The 23,404-nt window shown below is 42.4% G+C and overlaps 1 protein-coding gene across 7 annotated transcripts in view; it reads right to left on the reverse strand.

Moving 5' to 3' along the window:
• Nucleotides 1–23,404, reverse strand: part of mpp7a (MAGUK p55 scaffold protein 7a) — a 417,410-nt gene that overhangs the window by 126,131 nt on the left and 267,875 nt on the right. For 6 of the 7 annotated variants that reach the window (XM_068007174.1, XM_068007172.1, XM_068007176.1 and 3 more), the window contains 3 exons: nucleotides 5,203–5,334; nucleotides 3,268–3,349; nucleotides 3,067–3,152 (listed from right to left, as the gene is read on the reverse strand). In XM_068007174.1, the coding sequence (XP_067863275.1) occupies nucleotides 3,067–3,152; nucleotides 3,268–3,349; nucleotides 5,203–5,334 (300 nt within the window). The remainder of the gene's footprint in view (nucleotides 1–3,066; nucleotides 3,153–3,267; nucleotides 3,350–5,202; nucleotides 5,335–23,404) is intronic. The other variant, XM_068007182.1, reaches the window with a different exon arrangement.

Genomic DNA, 23,404 nt, shown 5'->3' on the forward strand with positions numbered 1-23,404 from the left:
TAGGTCCCAGTATGCTGAATACACATTGAGAAAGAGACCCAAAAGGCAGAGAGAGAGAATATATTAAAAACAGATAACTTTTTTTTCCCCTTGCTGGTGGGGTTACGTGTAGCGTGTCATGAACCCAAGATCGGTGGCTGAATGTCCTTGACTGCTGAAGTGTTCCCCGACAAGGATTGTTGCGCGGTGTCCGTTCATCCGTTGTCGCAGTGTCTGCATGGTCTCGCCAATGTACCATGCTCCGGGGCATCCTTTCCTGCAACGTATGAGGTAGACAACGTTGGCCGAGTCACAGGAGTATGAACCATGTACCTGGTGGGTGGTGTCCTCTCGTGTGATGGTGGTATCCATGTCGATGATCTGGCATGTCTTGCAGAGGTTGCCGTGGCAGGGTTGCGTGGTGTCGTGGACGCTGTTCGCCTGAAAGCCGGGTAATTTGCTGCGAACGATGGTCTGTTTGAGGTTAGGTGGCTGTTTGAAGGCGAGTTGTGGAGGCGTGGGGATGGCCTTAGCGAGGTGTTCGTCGTCATCGATGACATGTTGAAGGCTGCGGAGAACATGGCGTAGTTTCTCCGCTCCGGGGAAGTACTGGACGACGAAGGGTACTCTGTTGGTTGCGTCCCATGTTTGTCTTCTTGAGACCAACTGCAACATCGTCGTCAAACCAGCGGACAAAGGAGGAGCCATCGTCATACAGAACAGAACGGACTATTGCAAAGAAGCATACCGACAACTGGACAACCAGGAACACTACAGACGGTTACCCGCAGATCCTACCAAGGAACACACCCACCAGCTCAACAAACTGATCAAGACCTTCGATCCAGACCTTCAAAGCATCCTACGCGCTCTCATCCCACGTACTCCCCGCATGGGAGACATCTACTGCCTCCCAAAGATACACAAAGCCAACACACCCGGACGTCCTATTGCATCAGGCAACGGAACCCTGTGTGAGAACCTCACTGGATACATCGAGGGCATCCTGAAACCCATCGGACAGGGAACCCCCAGCTTCTGTCGCGACACTACAGACTACTTACAAAAACTCAGCACCCACGGACCAGTTGAACCAGGAACACTTCTCACCACGATGGATGTCTCGGCACTCTGCACCAGTAACCCCCACGATGACGGTATTGCTGCAACAGCCTAAGTACTCAACACCAACAGCCAATCTCCAGACGCCATCCTACAACTCACCCGCTTCATCCTGGATCACAATGTCTTCACCTTCGACAACCAGTTCTTTACCCAAACACACGGAACAGTCATGGGGACCAAATTCGCACCCCAATATGCCAACATTTTCATGCACAAGTTCGAGCATGACTTCTTCACTGCACAGGACCTCCAACCAACGCTATACATCAGATACATCAACGACATTTTCTTCCTTTGGACCCATGGCGAAGAATTACTGAAGAGACTACACGATAACATCAACAAGTTCCATCCCACCATCAAGCTCACCATGGACTACTCCTCAGAATCGGTTTCTTTCTTGGACACACGAATCTCCATCAAAGACGGGCACCTCAGCACCTCACTCTACCGCAAGCCCACGGACAACCTCACGATGCTCCACTTTTCCAGCTCCCACCCTAACCACGTCAAAGAGGCCATCCCCTATGGACAGGCCCTGCGAATGCACAGTATCTGCTCAGACGAGGAGGAACGCGATGGACACCTACAGACGCTCTTGTAAGAACGGGATATGACGCTCGACTCGTCGATCGACAGTTCCGACGGGCCACAGCGAAAAATCGCATAGACCTCCTCAGAAGACTAACACGGGACGCAACCAACAGAGTACCCTTCGTCGTCCAGTACTTCCCCGAAGCAGAGAAACTACGCCATGTTCTCCGCAGCCTTCAACATGTCATCGATGACGACGAACACCTCGCTAAGGCCATCCCCACGCCTCCACGGCTCGCCTTCAGACAGCCACCCAACCTCAAACAGACCATCGTTCGCAGCAAATTACCCGGCTTTCAGGAGAACAGCATCCACGACACCACGCAACCCTGCCACGGCAACCTCTGCAAGACATGCCAGATCATCGACACAGACACCACCATCACACGAGAGGACACCACCCACCAGGTACATGGTTCATACTCCTGTGACTCGGCCAACGTTGTCTACCTCATACGTTGCAGGAAAGGATGCCCCGGAGCATGGTACATTGGTGAGACCATGCAGACACTGCGACAACGGATGAACGGACACCGCGCGACAATCGCCAGACAGGAGGGTTCCCTCCCAGTCGGGGAACACTTCAGCAGTCAAGGACATTCAGCTACCGATCTTCAGGTAAGCGTTCTCCAAGGCGGCCTTCGAGACACACGACAACGCAAAATCGAACAGAAATTGATAGCCAAGTTCCGCACCCATAAGGACGGCCTCAACTGGGATCTTGGGTTCATGTCACGCTGCACGCAACCCCACCAGTGAAAAAAAGTTATCTGTTTTTAACACAACGGGTCATTCTCTGTCTTTCTCTTCCTTTCGGATGTTTCTCTCCCTCTCTCTCTGTTTTGTGTTCTGGCCATTTGTGTATTCGGTGGTCCTGTAGGTAACATCACTCTGTCTGAACACTTTGATTGCCTTGACAATGGGCAGTTGGAAAGATTATCTGTAATCACCAGGTATTGTTCTCTGAATATAAATGCGGTAACCTTCCATGGAATCCCACACTCGCTCACCTGACGAAGGAGAAAGCCTCCGAAAGCTTGTGATTTTCAAATAAAACAGTTGGACTATAACCTGGTGTTGTAAGATTCCTTACATTAATTATATAGAGGAGGGCACTTCTAGTACAGTTATATAATTTGCTGATTGTACAAAACTGTGTGGCCAAGTAACTAATATGCTGAAGTATAACATTCAGAGAGATCTTGACAAAGTCTGGACAAATGGATGGGCTAAGCAATGGCAGATGGATTTTAATGTGGATAAAGGTGAGGTACTAGGTATACAATGAATGGAAAATTCTCATCAGTTTGTGAGTCGTGAACAAACAAGGAATTAAAACAAATCAAATGTGCCAAAGGACATACATACCAATATCTGAATGATTTCCTCAGGTCTTTTATCATCAACTACGATTCCATTAACTTCCCTCAGCTCGTCTCCAACATGGATAAGACCTATTTTTAAAAAAATGTTGAGATATGTATATAAACAGCAACTTATGTTGCCTGTTCTTAATGACTGTATTTTGATAAATACTTTCATAGAACTGTACAATGAGTAAAATTGTACCACTTCTGTCTGCAGCTCCTCCTCGCATTATTCTTGCCACAACAATAGCACCAGTGCATTCATCTCTTCTTATTGTTGCTCCCTATCAATCCAAAAAAGGAAAATGAACAAGAATTCCTCGCATTTCATTTTATAAGTAAAATTATAAAGCTAGTTTTCAAAATAGTCACTGAAGTCAAAACTCTGATTAAAAAGTAGCTAAATTCCTTGTGTCAATATCTGAAAAGTCTAAACATTATTTTAAAAGAAATAGCCCAAAGCAAAATGTTGTCCTTCATTATATACATCAGATTGTTTTCAATGATTATGGTTATATTTTATTGAGTAGATGTTGTGGCTTCTATGTCACTGTTCAATTTATTTTAAAAACAGCACCATTTACTGAAGAATTAAGGGTGATGAAACGTGGCAGCACTTCACTGAGCAGGTGAAATTCAGTTAACGTTAGTGTACTTGGGCGATACAGATTTCACAGAATCAGAGTGGTTACAGCACAGAAGGAGCCATTCGGCTCATCGAGGTGTGCCGACTCTTGGTAAGAGCAATCCAGTTAGTCCCATTCCCCTGTCGCCCTGCAAATTTTTTCAATGGTGAGTGCACAATTCTGAGTTTCTATACAATGCACTGAGTGCATCTAACTCAAATTAAGACAAATTTCAGAAAGAAGTTTTAAAGAAATTGTAATAAATGATATTGAAGTTTATACAATGAAAAGGTAATCTTGAGATTGTGGAACATTGATGGAAGGATCAGCATGAGGGTGCTCACTTTACCCATGTCAAAACTTATCAATTAATCCATATTCACCAAAAAGCACATAGATCAAAATTTAATGCCTGTTTGGAGAAAATGTTTTAAAATACAACTAAATGTGTTTTTGGTTACTTTAATATCTTACTAACAGACCAATAGATACTATTAACAGCTCAATAATTTTTGCCAGTTTCTTAAAATCAGTTCAAATAATTTTAGCAATTTTGAGCATCAATTCAGAAACAAATAGGTCAATTCCTGCTACAATACTGATCTGCTAGTAATGATGTCTCTTGGACACATAACAAAAATCTAGTGAAAGCTGCCAGTACAGATTGGTATTAAGTTAAAACAAACTTGCATTTATATAGCATCCTTAACGTATGAAAACATCCTTAATCAGACAAAAATTGGCATCAAGCCAAGGAAGGAGATACTAGAAAGTATGACCAAAAGCTTAGTCAAAATGATTTGTTTTTAAAAGGAGGGCCTTCAAAGAGGAGAGTGAGGTGGAGAGATTTAGGGAAGGAATCCAGAGTTTCGGGCCTAGATGGTGATTTGAACAAGTCGATCTCCAAGAGGTGGTCCTGGATAGGCAACAAAAAATTGTTGCTTTGTAACTGTACTGCCATTCACTTTCTACCGAGAGTGACTGTCCTGTCAGTTGTTGTCAGTGAAGAGTTGACTGCTTTGAGAGGCCAGTAATCAGTTCACCATGCATCCATCCGAGTACACAAGTAAAGTTCTGTTACCCAGTCCCCCTGCCATGAATCTGTGGCAATGTGAATGGGCACTATAAAAACAACTGCATTCCTCACATTATTGCTTAAATGCCATCATCTTGAATCTGGAGGTAAATGTAAACAGCTTTGTTGAAACAAATTTTACCCATGTGTGGTCTATCAGTCAACAACTGAAATTTATGTTTGAATTCTGCAGACTTGGAACTATTTCATGCAGTAACGCATCGTGTGTAGCTTGTGAGCACCCCTCAAGATGCACGGAAGAAGATATACTTATGGCATGAGACACAGACTAATGATAGATACATGTAAGCTGCGACCATGAGGACAGCGTGCAATTTTAAAAAGTAATTCAGTCACTGGTGGACATATTGTATAAGGCTTTTATGCAGCTACAAAACAATTAGTAAGAGGGCATGATCTAAAGATGTCATTTTACCAGAGGTTCTTTGTTTTTGACAAGTCGAATGATTTTCACTGAATCTTCATCATCGTCAAGATCATCTGGCATAGGGGGTAATACAGGGTCATAATTCTTCATTGCCACTGTGTCATGAACCGACAGTAAAGCCTGCAAATATCCAGTTAATAAACCATCACGTGTTACATAAAACACTTTAAAAAAAAAGACAGGCAAGGAGGAAGTTTGTTTCTTGGCTTCAGAGATTCACTAACTGTTCACATTTAGTCTCATATAAAAGCAGATGTCAGTTTATACAAGAGATTTGTTTTTAAAAATCAAGAAACATTACTGCTGATGAGATACTTTTCTTGGTTTTGACCAGCTGAGGTTTGAACATTTCCACCCCCACCCCTATCTGAACTGGTATTTTAGTCAAATGGATATATTGGCTTCGAGTACGCAGAAATCAGAACGGTTCAGATTCCATTGCAATTGCATCAGAAGCAGTGCTTCTGGCTAGTTTTACTGCCTGCACTCGATGTATTTAAAACATTGGGCGGACTGCCCCACATACATCACAGAAAATTATATCATCATCACATCTTTGTGCAATTTAAGAATTTAAGCCAGTTTAAAGGCAAACCAGGAAAAGGAATCACCAAGAAACTTTTGTTTTCTTCATTCTGGTTTGCCCGAGATTAGGAGCAGTCAGGAACAGTTATACTGTACTGCAGGGATCAGGTTTTAGCCACTCTAGTGTAAAACACAGTGCCACAGGGATGTAAAATTGTTTCTGTAAACTAGGTGGAGTACACTGGCTGGTGAAGAATTCACAACTGTAAATGTCATAAGACAAATTCAAATTATTAGTGTTCCAACTTAATATTTTTGACTACTGTAACTAATGTAAAGTATTATTCAAACTCACCAGGATATAATCATCTACAATGTAAATGTAAAACACTGAACAATTATATGTTCTTTTTTTAAAAGCCAAGTTTGCACATTAGGCTAAATACTACAACGTTTCTAACATTTAAAAATGTAAAATGCACACACAGAAAGGTATAAACTAATTTTATACCTCAGTTATACAGCAAGCCTTACACACCCCTCCCAAACTTGTCCCGTTACTTAATTGCTGTTAATCTGCTCTCGTGGTGACACTCAAAACACAGTTGGCAAGATGTAGTTTGAGATCATTAGTTAAGGTCAGGAGCAACGGAATAACTATGATGTTTGCAGCAAGCAGTCTGCTACACTTTTTTTTAAACTTCCAATGAGTGTCGGAAAGCTGGCTGTCAATTCTTTTCAATTACTTGAAATTGTACAGCCAGAGTCTGCTGAGCTGAGCTCTGTGGATGCATTTGAGAATACACAGAGCTCTGCCCTCCTGCCCAGTCAACAGTAATGCAAGTGGGCGGCCCAACAGTGGCTGTTTGCTCACACCACTGTTAAAACATCGTCAACACTGCACCACTCAGTGCAGTATAACTGAGGCATAGCCTTGGCTCTGTGGTAGCATGCTTGCCTCCAAGTCAGAAGGGAGTGGAGAGGATTCAAGCCCCATTCCAGATACTTAATTTAGGCTGACATTTCAGTGTAGTACTAAGGGACCGCTGCACTTTCAGATGAGACGTTAAACCATCTGCCCTCTCAGGTGGACACAAAAGATCCCATGCCACTATTCCAAGAGCAGTAGTGGAGTTTTCCTCGTGTCTTGGCCAATATTTATCCCTCAAGAAACGTCACTATCAAATAGATTATCTGGTCATTTATCTCATTGCTGTTTGTGGGACCTCGTTGTATGCAGATTGGCTGCTTCATTTGCCAACTTTACAACAGGGACCACACTTCAAAAAAGTACTTCAGGGGCTGTTAAGTGCTTTGGGATGTCCTGAGAGCATGAAAGGCACTATATAAATGCAAGTTGTCTCTCTCAAACAGTTGCTGCCATTAAATAAATATTTTACAAACAGAGACTGATTTCCAGCTCAGAGAATTTTCCAAAATAAAAGTACTGGCGGCTCAAATTGACAGCAATTTTTCCTGTAATTTAGTTGAACAAAAAATAATCAAATGTCCCACATATTTCTGACTTATTAATGTTCATCGGTTTACTTGTTCAATAAAGAACTACTTTTAAAACAGTTGTGATGTGGAGATGCCGGTGATGGACTGGGGTTGACAATTGTAAACAATCCATCACCATACAGTCCATCACCGGCATCTCCACATCATGGCTACCATCGACACCACAAACTGCCGGCTCACAGTGGAAAGGATATCCAAGAAGATCGCACATATAGACACAGACATCAAGTTTTTACAGAGCTGCAAGAAAGCAGACAAGATCCCGAAAGGACTACAGATTATCATTGTATATTCGGAGACCTTGCAGGTAACACCTGTCTGTCTGCACACTGATTGCCTTGGCAACGGGCAGTTGAAAAAACTGTCTGTAATCACCAAGCATTGTTCTGTGATTTATAAATGCAATTCCATTTCGAGGATTTCATTTCCAACAAACGTTCACCTGAGGAAGGAGGAAGCCTCCGAAAGCTTGTGAATTTAAAATAAAATTGCTGGACTATAAGTTGGTGTTGTAAAATTGTTTACAATTTAAAACAGTTGGTATTCAAGTTAAAAGTAGTTTTAATACCCCTCAACTAGAAAGTGATAGTTCATCAGATAATAATCATAGATTTTCAACTATGCAATCTAAGATTTTAACAAGTCACAGTGAAAAGACAGACCCCTAATTCTATCAAGGGCATGAACATGGTGGCAAGTGAGTTTATGCCTTGCAGCACAAGATGAAGTTCATATGGCAGATGACAACTACTTTCAGTTCTCCAGAAGCCACTCTTGGTATAACTGAAAACATATGCGTTATATTTATACTTCAAGGATCTAAACTCTCAACACTGCTCCAGACACAGGCTTTTGTTTCTGTGTTATGTTTTACAATTATCAATTCATACCATCTTATGACCACAAAAATCACTTTTCCTCAGTGAAAACTGAAATTCGCTATGGAAAATACCCCAATGTTCACAATGGACATATATTTATTTAAATAAAATGTGTTAAGAGCAGTGGAAAAAAAACCTTGAGGAAACAGCCCAGCATTACAGAACCATTTTAAAAAAAATTACAGATTGTTAGTATATTTCTGGACTTGCTTGCGGCTCAGTCTGTTCAATCGCTTGATTCAGTCATTCTTAAGAAAAAGGAAAAGGTTAAAAAAAAAGACCCTCTCTGGAATTTTGAGGGTGGGAGAAATGAGTTGGAGATTTCCACAGAAAACAGCAATGCAGCCTCTCTCAAAAAAATCCACAGTAATGGAGAAGAGTGCAAAGAATTTAATGGAAATTGCAGTTGCTTATTGGTTCAAAGTGGTCTCTGTGGTGTATCATTACTGTGAATGAGTTCATAGTTATATACTTGATGAGGGAAGGAGTTGCGGCTACCTTGCTGGAGCCCAATCCTTTTTGCTTGGTTCAGTTGGAACGTTACACAAACAACTGCTGATCATTTCATGGAATACTAACAGCCTTGGGGAAATCAACATAGCCGATCCTCATTGCACTTCAGTGTTTTTCTTCAAATTTTGTTTTGAATGAATAAGATCCTGCGGGACAAATTGGGAAACAGGGACTCAGATTCCACGAATGAACGGCAACTGAAAGTTACAAATTGTATTTATAGGGATCCATGGTGGGGTGGGTGAGGAACTAATAAGACTGCTGAAAGGCACTGGAAACATTTAAGAATTGTGCTCCAAGGCCGTGAAGCAAGTATTCAAATTTTTTTTATATTGGCTCAAAATTCCCGGGACACAACCAGGATGCTTTGCCCCTTATGTACTGGTTTTATACTACACCAAATACTTCTTGGAATACTTCCCACTGTTTGTCTACAGGTTTACCCATTAACAATTCAGTCCAGTTTACTGTGATCAATTTATTTCCCATCCCTTCGGAGTTTGCCTTACTTAATTTAAAACTTTAGTTTGTGACGCTCCCTTCTAACCCTCAAACCCAAAATCAAATTCAATCATTTTATGGTCACTACTTACAAGATGCTCCTTTACCATCAGATTGTTAACTAATTCTGATTTGCTACTCATCACTATCTGTAGCATGGCTGTTCCCTTGTTGGTTTGACAGAAGTCTTGCAACCTTTGCTGTCCCAAACTATACCCATAATGTTTCCACTGTCCGATCATGAAAATAATGCTATTTTGAAAATCTCGGCTTTCGTGTTCAACTATGATGCCCTCCGTAATCATTCTTTTGACACTGAACAGCTGGGGTCATTCTTAAAAATGCCCATTTGGGATTAGGTGCTGGGAGACTGCTGGCACCTATGAAACTATAACTAGGAGGCATTTATTGAGCATAGTAGGGGAGAAATTGGATAAGAAATTATATTATCACTCTAAGATAGCACAGCAGAATGAAAGTTTTGCTACAAGCTGGGTTTTCTAGTCCATACTGTGATATAATGATCCAAGCACTGCATACATCTGGATCATACATCTGTTTGTATTTTATTAAATGTTATCATTGAGGAGGAAAACTGGGGTACAACAGCAATCACAGCAAGAAATAAAATGCACAAACTCAACTCCACTTACTACTTTTGCCTTGCATTCAGTGAAGGTCATTTTCAGTGCTTTAATAGAGACTTCAGAAACATTGAAGTAAAGACTCATGATTCCTAAATTGGTACCAGTCTTGAGACTTGATATTAAAAGCCCCATAGGAAATATGTTCTCAGAATTTCACTGCACTTATTACTGTTTCTATTTCTTTGCTCACTAGGAAACTGTCATTAACACATATTAACTGTCAACACATAACTTCACAGAAGAAATAATGACTGAAAATACTCAGACGGCTGCAATTGCCACATTTTAAGACTTGCTCATACAATTTTTTTTTAAAAAAGCTGTCCTTGGACAATGGTGAAGTACATTAAATATCAAAAATATAAATTTCACGTATGTTGTGAATTTTGACGAATCATACCATTATAATGCTTGCTTTGAGAATCTTACAAAATTAATTCAGTTTCCTCACAAAAAAATCAGGCAAAGTCACCTCAACCAGAGAAGATGTGGATTCACTGCTGTAATTGTACAAACAGCAAATTCCTGAACGCGACAAGGCCATCAGAGACAACTAACAACAGACGCAAAGCACTTCCCCAAATTACAGGGGAAAAGTTGGAGGGAAAATTAACCTTATCCATTTATGCAAAATTCCTTGCAGTTAAAGAAAAAACATTTATTTAGCACCTTATTACACCCTTGGGGAATCCCAAAATGCTTTATGATCAATGGATTGTGCAGTCACTACAATACAGGACAACCAAATTCTGCACAGCAAGTTCCCATGAACAGAAAATTAATAATCAGATTATTTGTTTTCGGGTGGCATTGGTTGAGGAGAGAATGTTGGCCAGGACACCTGCATTATTCTCTGCTCTTCTTTGTATAGTGTCTTTTACATTGACTTGAGCAAGCAAATGGGACTTAGTTTTCCTCCAAAAGACAACAGCTCCAAAAATGCAGCACTCCCTCATTACCATACTCTCCACTTGCCTGGATGAGTGCAGCTCCAACAACACTCAAGAAGCTCTACACCATCCAGGACAAAGCAGCCCGCTTGATTGGCACCCTAGCCATCACCCTAAACATTCACTCTCTTCACCACCGGCGTACTGTGGCTGCAGTGTGTACCATCTACAGGATGTACTGCAGCAACTCGACAAGGATTCTTCGACAGCACCTCCCAAACCCACAACTTCTACCACCTAGAAGGACAAGGGCAGCAGGCACATGGGAACAACAGCACCTGCACACTCCCCTCCAAGTCACACACCATCCTGACTTGGAAACATATCGCTTCATCGTCGCTGGGTCAAAATCCTGGAAGTCCCTACTTAACAGCACTGTGGGAGAATCTTCACCACACTGACTGCAGCGGTTCAAGGCGGCAGCTCACCACCACCTTCTCAAGGGCAATTAGGGGTGGGCAATAAATGCTGGCCTTGCCAGCGCCACTCACATCCATGAACGAATAAGGATCCCCTTGGAATGAGTGACCATAACATGGTTACATTCCATATCCAATTAGAGGGTGAGAAGGTTGGTTCTCAAACAAGCGTACTGAGCTTGAATAAAGGAGACTATGATGGTATGAGAGCGGAATTGATTAAAGTGGACTGGGAAAATAGATTAAAGGGTAAGACGGTACATGAACAGTGGTGTTCATTTAAGGAGTTATTCTACAACTTTCAAAAAAAATATATTCCACTGAGGAAAAAAGGGTGTAAAAGAAATGACAGCCATCCGTGGCTAAGTAAAGAAATTAAGGATAGTATCCGACTAAAAACAAGGACATATAAGGTAGCCAAACTTAGTGGGAGGATAGAAGATTGGGAAGTCTTCAAAAGACAGCAAAAAGTAACGAAAGGATTGATTAAGAAAGGGAAGATAGATTATGAGAATAAATTAGCAAAAAATATAAAAACAGATAGCAAGAGTTTCTACAGTTATATAAAAAGAAAAAGGGTGGCTTAGGCAAACGTAGGTCCCTTCGAGGATGAGACCGGGAAATTAATGGTGGGAAACATGGAGATGGCAAAAATGCTGAATAAATATTTTGTTTCAGTCTTTACGGTAGAGGACACTAAGAATATCCCAACAGTGGACAAACGGGGGGCTCTCGGGGGGGGAGGAGCTAAATACGATTAAAATCACTAAGGAATTGGTACTCAGTAAATTAATGGGACTGAAGGCGGATAAATCCCCTGGACCTGATGGCTTACATCCCATGGTCTTGAGGGAAGTGGCAGTAGGGATTGTGGATGCTTTGGTAATAATTTTCCAAAATTCTCTGGACTCGGCAAAGGTCCCGGCAGATTGGAAAACTGCTAATGTAACACCCTTATTTAAAAAGGGTAGTAGGCAGAAGGCTGGAAATTATAGACCAGTTAGCCTAACATCTGTGGTGGGTAAAATTTTGGAGTCTATTATTAAGGAGACAGTAGCGGAACATTTGGATAAACATAATTTAATAGGACAAAGTCAGCATGGCTTTACGAAGGGGAAGTCATGTCTGACAAATTTGCTTGAGTTCTTTGAGGATATAACGTACAGAGTGGATAAAGGGGAACCAGTGGATGTAGTGTATTTAGACTTCCAGAAGGCATTCGACAAGGTGCCACATAAAAGATTATTGCTCAAGATAAAGAATCACTGGATTGGGGGTAATATTCTGGCATGGGTGGAGGATTCGTTATCTAACAGGAAGCAGAGAGTTGGGATAAATGGTACATTCTCGGACTGGCAACCAGTGGCCAGTGGTGTTCCGCAGGGGTCGGTGCTGGGTCCCCAACTCTTTACAATCTATATTAACGATTTGGAGGAGGGGACCGAGTGTAATATATCAAAGTTTGCAGATGATACAAAGATGGGAGGGAAAGTAGAGAGTGAGGAGGACATAAAAAACCTACAAGGGGCTATAAGACAGGCTGGGTGAGTGGGCGGAGATTTGGCAGATGCAATACAATGTTGGAAAATGTGAGGTTATGCACTTTGGCAGGAAAAATCAGAGAGCAAGTTATTATCTCAATGGCGAGAAACTGGAAAGTACTGCAGTACAAAGGGATCTGGGGGTCCTAGTGCAAGAAAATCAAAAGGTTAGTTTGCAGGTGCAGCAGGTGATCAAGAAGGCCAACGGAATGTTCGCTTTTATTGCTCGGGGGATAGAATATAAAAACAGGGAGGGTATTGCTGCAGTTATATAAGGTATTAGTGAGACCGCACCTGGAATACTGCATACAGTTTTGGTGTCCATACTTAAGAAAAGACATACTTGCTCTCGAGGCAGTACAAAGAAGGTTCACTCGGTTAATCCCGGGGATGAGGGGGCGGACATATGAGGAGAGGTTGAGTAGATTGGGACTCGACTCATTGGAGTTCAGAAGAATGAGAGGCGATCTTATTGAAACATATAAGATTGTGAAGGGGCTTGATTGGGTGGATGCGGTAAGGCTGTTCCCAAGGATGGGTGAAACTAGAACGAGGGGGCATAATCTTAGAATAAGGGGCTGCTCTTTCAAAACTGAGATGAGGAGAAACTTCTTCACTCAGAGGGTAGTAGGTCTGTGGAATTTGCTGCCCCAGGAAGCTGTGGAAGCTACATCATTAAATAAATTTAAAACAGAAATAGACAGTTTCCTAGAAGTAAAGGGAATTAGGGGTTACGGGGAGTGGGCAGGAAATTGGACACGATTTTAGATTTGAGGTTAGGACCAGATCAGCCATGATCTTATTGAATGGCAGAGCAGGCTCGAGGGGCCGATTGGCCTACTCCTGCTCCTATTTCTTATGTTCTTATGTAAAAAAAATACTGAAGCATCAGCATAATTTATGCACTCAAGTTTGTAGTGGGGCTTGAAACCAAGATCTTCTGACCAAAAGGGAGGAGTGCTACCATTGAGTCTAGTTGGTAAAAAGGTAGATATCTGGTCAAGGTAGACATTTTCCTGTTCTCTTAGCTGGTGGTTAATCTTAGACGCATAGAGAGCGTGAGCGCGAGAGATGAAGATTAGATAGAGATAGATTGAAAGTGAAAGAAAGGTAGACAGACAGGCAGAGATAAAGAGACAGATAGAGATAAAGAGACTGATAGAGATGAAGAGACAGAGACACACAGATCTGCCAATATCCAAGAAACAAGAGAATGGTGTATGGTAGCATAGTGGTTATGGATTTATACCGCTGGGTCTCCATTGCCCTCTGTTCAGAGAAAGTGAACTCTATGTGTGCGTGCTACTCAGCTGCATCGGAATGTTGGCTATATTTTAGCCAGTCAGTTTTCTGCCAAAGTTAAAAAGTTCTTATGAAATTAAAAAGTTCTCAGGAATGGACTGCGTGAACACTTCTGTCATAGAATTACATAGAGATTACGACATGTAAACAGGCCAGTCGACCCAACCATTCCGTGTTTTCCTCTTTACCCTCCAATAGTCCTAATCTCATGTATCCACCCTGCCTCCAAAACCCCCCTTGCCTCCAACCACCAATCTAACCTATTCTTAAATGTTAGTACCATCTATGTTTCGATCACGAATTCTGGTGGTGCATTTCACAGCCTCACAAGCCTCTTTGTTTTTAAAAAAAAGGTAAAATATAAGAAATAAAAACAGGAGTCGGCCAGATGGCCCCTCGAGCCTGATCTGCCATTTAATCAGATCATGGCTGATCTTCAACCTCAACTCCAAATTCTTGCCCGATCCCCATATCCCTTGATTCCCCAAGAGTCCAGAAATCTGTCTAACTCAGTCTTGAATATATTCAATGACTCAGCATCCACAGCCGTCTGGAGTCGAGAATTCCAAAGATTCACAACCCGAAGTGAAGAAATTCCTTCTCATCTCAGTCTTAAATGGCCAATCCCTTATCCTGTGACTATGCCCCCTAGCTCTAGACTCTCCAGCCATGGGAAACAACCTCTCAGCATCTACCCTGTCAAGCCCCCTCAGGATCTTTTATGTTTCAATGAGATCACCTCTCATTCTTCTAAACTAAAGAGAGTATAGGCTCATTCTACCCAACCTGTCCTCATAGGACAACCCTCGCATCCCAGGAATTAATCCAGTGAACTTTTACTGCACCGCCTCTAAGGCAAGTATATCCTTCCTCAGATAAGGAGACCAAAACTGTACATCGTACTCCAGGTGAGGTCTCACCAAAGCCCTGTACAATTGTAGTAAGACTGCCTTACTTTTGTACTCCAACCCAATTGCAATAAAGGCCAACACTCCACTTGCTTTCCTAATTGCTTGCTGTAGCTGCATGTTAACTTTTTGTGTTTCTTCTACGAGGATACCCAAGTCTCTCTGAACATCAACATTTAATAGTTTCTCACCATTTAAAAAAATTCTGTTTTTCTATTCTTCCTACCAAAGTAAATAACCTCATGTTTCCCCACATTATTCTCTATCTGCCACCGTCTTGCCCACTGACTTGACCTGTCCATATCCCTTTGCAGGTTCTTTGTGTCCTCCTCACAGCTTACTTTCCCATCCAGCTTTGTATCGTCAGCAAACCTGGATAGATTACATTTGGTCCCTTCATCTAAGTCATTAATATAGATTGTAAATAGCTGAGGCTCAAATACTGATCCTTGCGGCACCCCACGAGTTACAGCCTGCCAGCCTGAAAATGACCCGTTTATCCCTATTCTGTTTTCTGTCAGTTAACTAATCCTCTATCCATGCTAATATGTTACCCCCAACCTCATGAGCCCTTATCTTGTGTAATCACCTTTCATGTGGCAGCTTATCGAATGTCTTTTGAAAATCCAAATATACGACATCCACTGGTTCCCCTTTACCTAACCTGCTAGTTACATCCTCAAAAAACTCTACTAGGTTTGTCAAACACTATTTCCCTTTCAGAAAACCATGTTGACTCTGCCTAATCATATTATGATTTTCTAAATGCCCTGTGTGGATAATGGATTCCAGCATTTTCCCAACGATTGATGTCAGGCTAACTGGCCTGCAGTTCCCCGTTTTCTCTCTCCCTCCTTTCTTGAATATCTGGGTCACATTTGCGACCTTCCAAACTGCTGGGACCGTTCTAGAATCTAGGGAATTTTGGAAGATCATAACCAATGCATTCACTATCTCTGCAGCCACCTCTGAGAACCCTCGGATGTAGGCCATCATTAGTTTCTCAAGTACTTTTTCTCGACTGATATTAATCACTTTAAGTTCCTCACTCTCATTAGACCCTTGGTTCCCACTATTTCTGGTAGGTTTTTTGCGTCTTCTACTGTGAAGACAGATATAAAATATTTGTTTAACATCTCTGCCATTTCCTGATTCTCCATTGTAATTTCTCCTGCCTCAGCTTCAAGGGGACCAATGTTTACTATTGGTACTCTCTTCCTTTTCACATACTTGTAGAAGTTCTTATAATCCGTTGTTATATTTCTTGCTAGTTTGCTTTCATATTCTATTTTCTTTATCATCAATTTTTTGGTCGTCCTTTGCTAGTTTCTAAAACTCTCCCAATCCTCAGGCTTACTACTCTTCTTGGCAACATTATAAGCCTCTTCTTTTAATCTAATACAATCCTTAACTTTTTTTTATTCGTTCATGGGATGTGGGTGTCACTGCCAAGGCCAGCATTTATTGCCCATCCCTAATTGCCCTCGAGAAGGTGAGCTGCCTTCTTGAACCGCTGCAGTCAGTGTGGTGAAGGTTCTCCCACAGTGCTGTTAGGTCGGGAGTTCCAGGATTTTGACCCAGCGACGATGAAGGAACGGCAATATATTTCCAAGTCGGGATGGTGTGTGACTTGGAGGGGAACGTGCAGGTGGTGTTGTTCCCATGTGCCTGCTGCCTTTGTCCTTCTAGGTGGTAGAGGTCACGAGATTGAGAGGTGCTGTCGAAGAAGCCTTGGCGAGTTGCTACAGTGCATCCTGTGGATGGGACACACTGCGGCCATGGTGCGCCGGCGATGAAGGGAGTGAATGTTTAGGGTGGTGGTTGGGGTGCCAATCAAGCGGGCTGCTTTGTCCTGGATGGTGTCAAGCTTCTTGAGTGTTGTTGGAGCTGCACTCATCCAGGCAAGTGGAGAGTATTCCATCATACTCCTGACTTGTGCCTTGTAGATGGTGGAAAGGCTTTGGGGAGTCAGGAAGTGAGTCACTCGCCGCAGAATACCCAGCCTCTGACCTGCTCTCGTAGCCACAGTATTTATATGGCTGGTCCAGTTAAGTTTCTGGTCAATGGTGACCCCCAGGATGTTGATGGTGGGGGATTCAGCGATGGTAATGCCGTTGAATGTCAAGGGGCGATGGTTAGATTCTCTCTTGTTGGAGATGGTCATTGCCTGGCACTTGTCTAGCGCAAATGTTACTTGCCACTTATCAGCCCAAGCCTGGATGTTGTCCAGGTCTTGCTGCATGCGGGCACGGACTGTTTCATTATCTGAGGGGTTGCGAATGGAACTGAACACTGTGCAATCATCAGCGAACATCCCCATTTCTGACCTTATGATGGAGGGAAAGTCATTGATGAGGCAGCTGAAGATGGTTGGGCCTAGGACACTGCCCTGAAGAACTCCTGCAGCAATGTCCTGGGGCTGAGATTACTGCCCTCCAACAACCACTACTATCTTCCTTTGTGCCAAGTATGACTCCAGCCACTGGAGAGTTTTCCCCGGTTCCCATTGACTTCAATTTTACTAGGACTCCTTGGTGCCACACTCGGTCATATGCTGCCTTGATGTCAAGAGCAGTCACTCTCACCTCACCTCTGAAATTCAGCTCTTTTGTCCATATTTGGACCAAGGCTGTAATAAGGTCTGGAGCTGAGTGGTCCTGGCAGAACCCAAACTGAGCATCGGTGAGCAGGTTATTGGTGAGTAAGTGCCGCTTGATAGCACTGTCGACGACACCTTCCATCACTTTGTTGATGATTGAGAGTAGACTGATGGGGCGGTAATTGGCCAGATTGGATTTGTCCTGCTCTTTGTGGACAGGACATACCTGGGCAATTTGGTAACTTCTTCAGTGCACCACGGGTGGATCTCTTCTCCCACGGAGTTTTTATTTTTCAATGGAACATATATTTGTTGAGAATATTGAAATATTTCCTTAAATGTTTGCCATTGCTTTTCAACCGCCATACACTTTAATGTGGTTTCCCAATCTACATTAGCCAACTCACCCCTCATACCTATGAAATTGACTTGATTTAAGTTGAAGACTCTAGATTCTGACTATAGTACGTCACTCTCAAACTCATCGTGAAATTCTATTATGATGATCACTCTTCCCCAGAGGATCTCTTACTGAGAGATTACTAATTAACCCTGTCTCATTGTATAATACAAGATCTAAAATAGCTTGTTCCCTGGTTGGTCCCATGACTATTTGCTCCAGGAAACCGTCTCGAATGCATTCCATGAACTCGTCCTCCAAACTACTTTTGCCAATTTGATTTGTCCAGTCCACATGAAGATTAAAGTCCCCCATGATTACTGCATTACTTTTGTTACAAGCTCCTATTATTGCATGATTAATACTCTGTCCAATGGTATTGCCACTATTAGGGGGCCTGTAGACTACTCCCACCAGTGTTTTCTGCCCTTTGTTATTTCTTATTTCCACTCCTACTGATTCTACTTCCTGATCTTCTGAGCTAAGATCCTTTCTCACCACTGTCCTTATGTCATCCTTTATTATTAGGGCTACGCCCCCTCTCTTTCTATTCTGCCTGTCTTTGCTAAACTTAATGTATCCTGGAATATTTAGCTCCTAACCTTGGTCACTTTGCAACCATATCTCTGTAACGGCTATTAGATCAAACCCATTTATCTCGACTTGTGCAACTAATTCATCTATCTTGTTACGAATGCTCTGTGCATTCAGATAAAGAGCCTTTCATTTTGACTTTTTACCATTTTTTCGTGTTTTGACATTATTTGCTGATGCACTATTGTTGGTAAACTCTGTCCCTTCCTGCCGCACTCTGCTTATCTTTACCTAAATCATTACATTGGCTCTGTTGCTTTGACTGTCCTGATTAGATTTCTAAATTTCCCCTCACCTGACCCTTCCACCCACCTTTTTAGTTTAAAGCCCTATCTGCAGGCCGAGTTATTTGATTCGCCAGGACGCTGGTCCCACCCTGGTTTAAGTGGAGCCTGTCCCAACGGAACAGCTCTCTCTTTCCCCAGTGCTGGTGCCTGTCTCCCACACTGCTCTCTTAGCCATGCATTTAACTCTGATCTGTTTGTCCCGAAGCCAATTTGCACATGGCTCAGGTAGTAATCCATAGATTATCATCTTTGAGACTCTGCTTATTAATTTAGACCCTAGCTCCTCAAACTCTTTCAGCAGAACTCCATTCTTAGCTCTGCCCATGTCATTGGTGCCTACGTGGACCACGACAACTGGATCCTCCCCCTCATGCTCCAAGTTTCTCCTGCTCTCTGCCTTAAATCTCTTACATTTAATATTACATCTACGTCCCTCGCTCTAGACTTCTCAATCACTGGAAATAGTCTGGTTCTATCCACTCTGTCCCATCCTTTCACAATTTTAAACACCTTTATGAAATCACCCCTTAATCTCCTCTAGTCTAATGAAAACAAAGCTCTCTTTTCACATTTTTCTTCATATTTGTATTCCTATGTAATATTAAATGTACGAGATTTAAGGCAGAGAACAGGAGAAACTTGGAGCATGCGGGGGGGAGGATCCAGTTGTTGTGGTCCACGTAGGCACCAATGACATGGGCAGAACTAAGAATGGAGTTCTGCTGAAAGAGTTTGAGGAGCTAGGGTCTAAATTAATAAGCAGAGTCTCAAAGATGATAATCTCTGGATTACTACCATGTGCAAATTGGCATAGGGACAAACAGATCAGAGTTAAATGCGTGGCTCAGAGAGTGGTGTGGGAGACAGGCACCAGCACTGGGGAAAGAGAGAGCTGTTCCGTTGGGACAGGCTCCACTTAAACCAGGGTGGGACCAGCGTCCTGGCGAATCAAATAACTCGACCTGCAGATAGGGCTTTAAACTATCAGGCAGTATCCCAATGAATCTGCACTGTACTTGCTATATTGGTTCAACATACTTCCTGTAGTATAAAGCCCAAAACTGCACACAGTACTCTTACTAAGGTTTTATATCAATTCACCATTACAGCTTGACTTTTATATTCTATACCAATGTTCCATTAGCTTTTTATTTTAATGGCCTTAGCCACTTGAGGTACTGCTTTTAATGTCTTGAGTGCCTTGGCTCTTCCACACTCTACCTTCACCCCAAAGTATAAACATTACTTTTTTTTTAAATCCACGTCATACTTACTGACATTTAATTCCACCATCACTTTTTTTTCTCCATTCCATCATCTTATCAATATGCCTCTTGTAGCTTCCTCCGGTCCTCAGGATGAATTACGATGCCTATTGTAGTAAATTTAGACACCAATCTCTCTAACCCTATATCCAAATCATTCATGTACTCAGTGACCAGAGGTAGTTCCAGAACAGCACCTTGGGGGACACCGCATCCCACTTCCAACCACTTTGAGGAACTGCCCTTAACTCTTATTCTGTGTTTCCTCCCTTCTAACCAGTTTTCAATCCAATTTACAACCTTCCCGAATTCCACACCTTTAACCTTCTTCAATAGTCTCCTGTGTGGTACCTTGTCAAAGGCTTTCTGAAGGTCCATGTACACCATATCTACCAATCTATCAACTTCTGAAAGAATATCAGGTTTGTCAAGCATGCTCTTGCCTTCTGAAATTCATGCCACCTGTTCCTCATTATTTTCTCTTCATCGAGATATTTAGTAATTTCATCTTTAATTGAAGATTCCAAAATTTTGCAAAGTCCTGATGTTACAACTGGCCTGTAAATAACCAGATTAGTCCGGTTTTCCTTTTTCAAAATGATTACATTGGCCACTCTGCTGTCACTATTAATATATTTTTTTAGATTCTCCACTCATACTCCCTCCTTGCTCTCCTCTCCCTCTTGTAATCTCTCTCCTTAATTTCTCTTATTTTTTAATACCTATAGGCTCTAGCCAAACGATGGGCAAGTTGTTGGGTGATATGCCTCAATCACTGTGGTCTCCTGAAAGCGTTTGGTCAGCTTTTTACTATATATATTAATGACTTGGGTAAAGGAATAGAGAGCTGTACATCCAAGTTTGCAGATAACACCAAGTTAGGAGGCACGTTAAATTGTGTGGATGGGAGCAGGAAGTTACAAAGGGACATGGACAAACTAAGTGAGTGTGCAAAACTATGGTAGATGGAGTTCAATGTGGGGAAAGAGAGGGGTCATCCACTTCAGATTTGATAAAGACAAATTGGAATATTTTCGTCACGGTAAGAGACTAGGAACTGCGCAGCAGCAAAGGGAATTAGGTGTCCATGTACACAAATCACTGAAAGCTATGCACAGGTACAAAAAGTAATCAAAAAGGTTAATGGAATATTGGTCTGAATCTCAAGGGAGTTGGAATTCAAAAGTGAGGAAGTGATCCTTCAGTTATACACAGCCTTAGTCAGATCCAATCTGGAGTCCTGCATTCATTTTGGACACCTAACCACAGGAAAGATATACTGGTCTTGGAAGGGGTACAGTGCAGATTCACCAGAAAGGAAAATATAATAAAGAATAGCCAGTACGGATTTCAAAAGGGAAGGTCATGCTTGACCAATCTCATTGAATTCTTAGAAGTAACAGAAAGGGTAGACAAGAGTAGCGTAGTAGATGTAATATATTTAGATTTTCAAAAGGCCTTCGGATAAGGTAACCGCATGGTAGGCTCATGACTAAAGTCAGAGCATATGGAGTCAGGGGACAAGTAGCAGAATGGATAGCAAGCTGGCTACAAAACAGAGTGTTGGGGTTAAGGGTAGTTACTCAGACTGGCAAAAGGTCAGAAGGGGTGATCCACAAGGATCGGTGCTGGGACCACTGTTGTTCATCACTTACATAAACGATTTGGGACCCAGGAATCAGAAGTACAATTTCAAAATTTGTGGAATTTTTTTGGGTGGGGTGGGGGGGTGCGTATAGTGAACAAGGAGGAAGACATTAGCAAACTTGCAGAATGGGCATGCTTTTTTTTAAAAATTCATTCATGGGATGTGGGCGTTGCTGGTATGGCCAGCATTTATTGCCCATCCCTAATTGCCCTTGAAAAGGTGGTGGTGAACCGCCTTCTTGAACCGCTGCAGTCCGTGTGAAGAAGGTTCTCCCACAGTGCTGTTAGGTAGGGACTTCCAGGGCTTTGACCCAGTGACGACGAAGGAACGGCGATATATTTCCAAGTCGGGATGATTTGTGACTTGGGAGGGGAACTTGCAGGTGGTGTTCTTCCTATGTGCCTGCTGCCTTTGTTCTTCTAGGTGGTGGAGGTCACGGGTTTGGGAGGTACTGTTGAAGAAGCCTTGGCGAGTTGCTGCAGTGCATCTTGCAGATGGTACATACTGCAGCCATGGTGTGCCGGTGGTGAAGGAAGTGAATGTTTAGGGTGGTGGATGGGGTACCAATCAAGCGGGCTGCTTCGTCCGTAATGTAATTAGCAAATAAATTTCAATATAAGGTATTACATTTTGCTATGAAGAATAAAGTGGCCACATACTCCTTGGAAAATAAGAGTCTAAATGGGGTAAAGGAGCAGAGGGATCTGGGGGTATAGATACACAAATCACTAAAGTCGACGCAGGTTAATAAGGTTATAAAAAAAAAGCAAACCAAGCAATGGGCTCATTTCCCGAGGGACAGAACTGAAAAGCAGAGAAGTTAGTTAAACTTGTATAGAACCTTGGTTAGACCACACTTGGAGTACTGTGTACAGTTCTGGTCTCCATATTATAAAAAGGATATCGAGGCACTGGAGAAGGTACAAAAAAAATTTACTAGGATGATACCAGAACTGAGAGGTTATACCTATCAGGAAAGTGTGAGCAGGCTGTGGCTATTTTCTTTAAAAAAGAGAGGACTGAGGGGTGACCTGATAAAGGGTCTTTAAGATTATAAAAGGGTTTAATCGGGTAGACGTAGAGAAGATGTTTCTGCTTGCGGGGGAGACCAGAACTAGGGGCCATAAATATAAGATAGTCACCAATAAATCCAATGGGGAATTCAGGAGAAACTTCTTTACCCAGAGAGTGGTTAGAATGTGGAACTCACTATCACAAGGAGTAGTTGAGGCGACCACTCGGTTAATCCCGGGGATGAGGGGGCGGACATATGAGGAGTACGGTAGCATAGTGGTTATGTTACTGGGCGAGTAATCCAGAGGCCTGGACTAAAATCCAGAGTCATGAGTTCAAATCCCGCCACGGCAGCTGGCGAACTTAAATTCAATTAATTAATTAAATTCAATTAATTAAATAAAAATCTGGAATTAAAATACTAGTATCAGTAATAATGGCCATGAAACTACCGGATTGTCGTAAAAACCCATCTGGTTCACCAATGTCCTCGAGGGAAGGAAACCTACCGTCCTTACCCGGTCTGGCCTACATGTGACTCCAGACCCACAGCAATGTGGTTGATTCTTAATTGCCCTCTGAAATGGCCTAGCAAGCCACTCAGTTGCAAAATCTCGCTACGAAAAGTCATAATAAGAATAAAACCGGACAGACCACCCGGCATCAGACCACTCG

This window comes from Heptranchias perlo, chromosome 2 (assembly GCF_035084215.1).
Source record: "Heptranchias perlo isolate sHepPer1 chromosome 2, sHepPer1.hap1, whole genome shotgun sequence".
NCBI classification, from domain to species: domain Eukaryota; kingdom Metazoa; phylum Chordata; class Chondrichthyes; order Hexanchiformes; family Hexanchidae; genus Heptranchias; species Heptranchias perlo.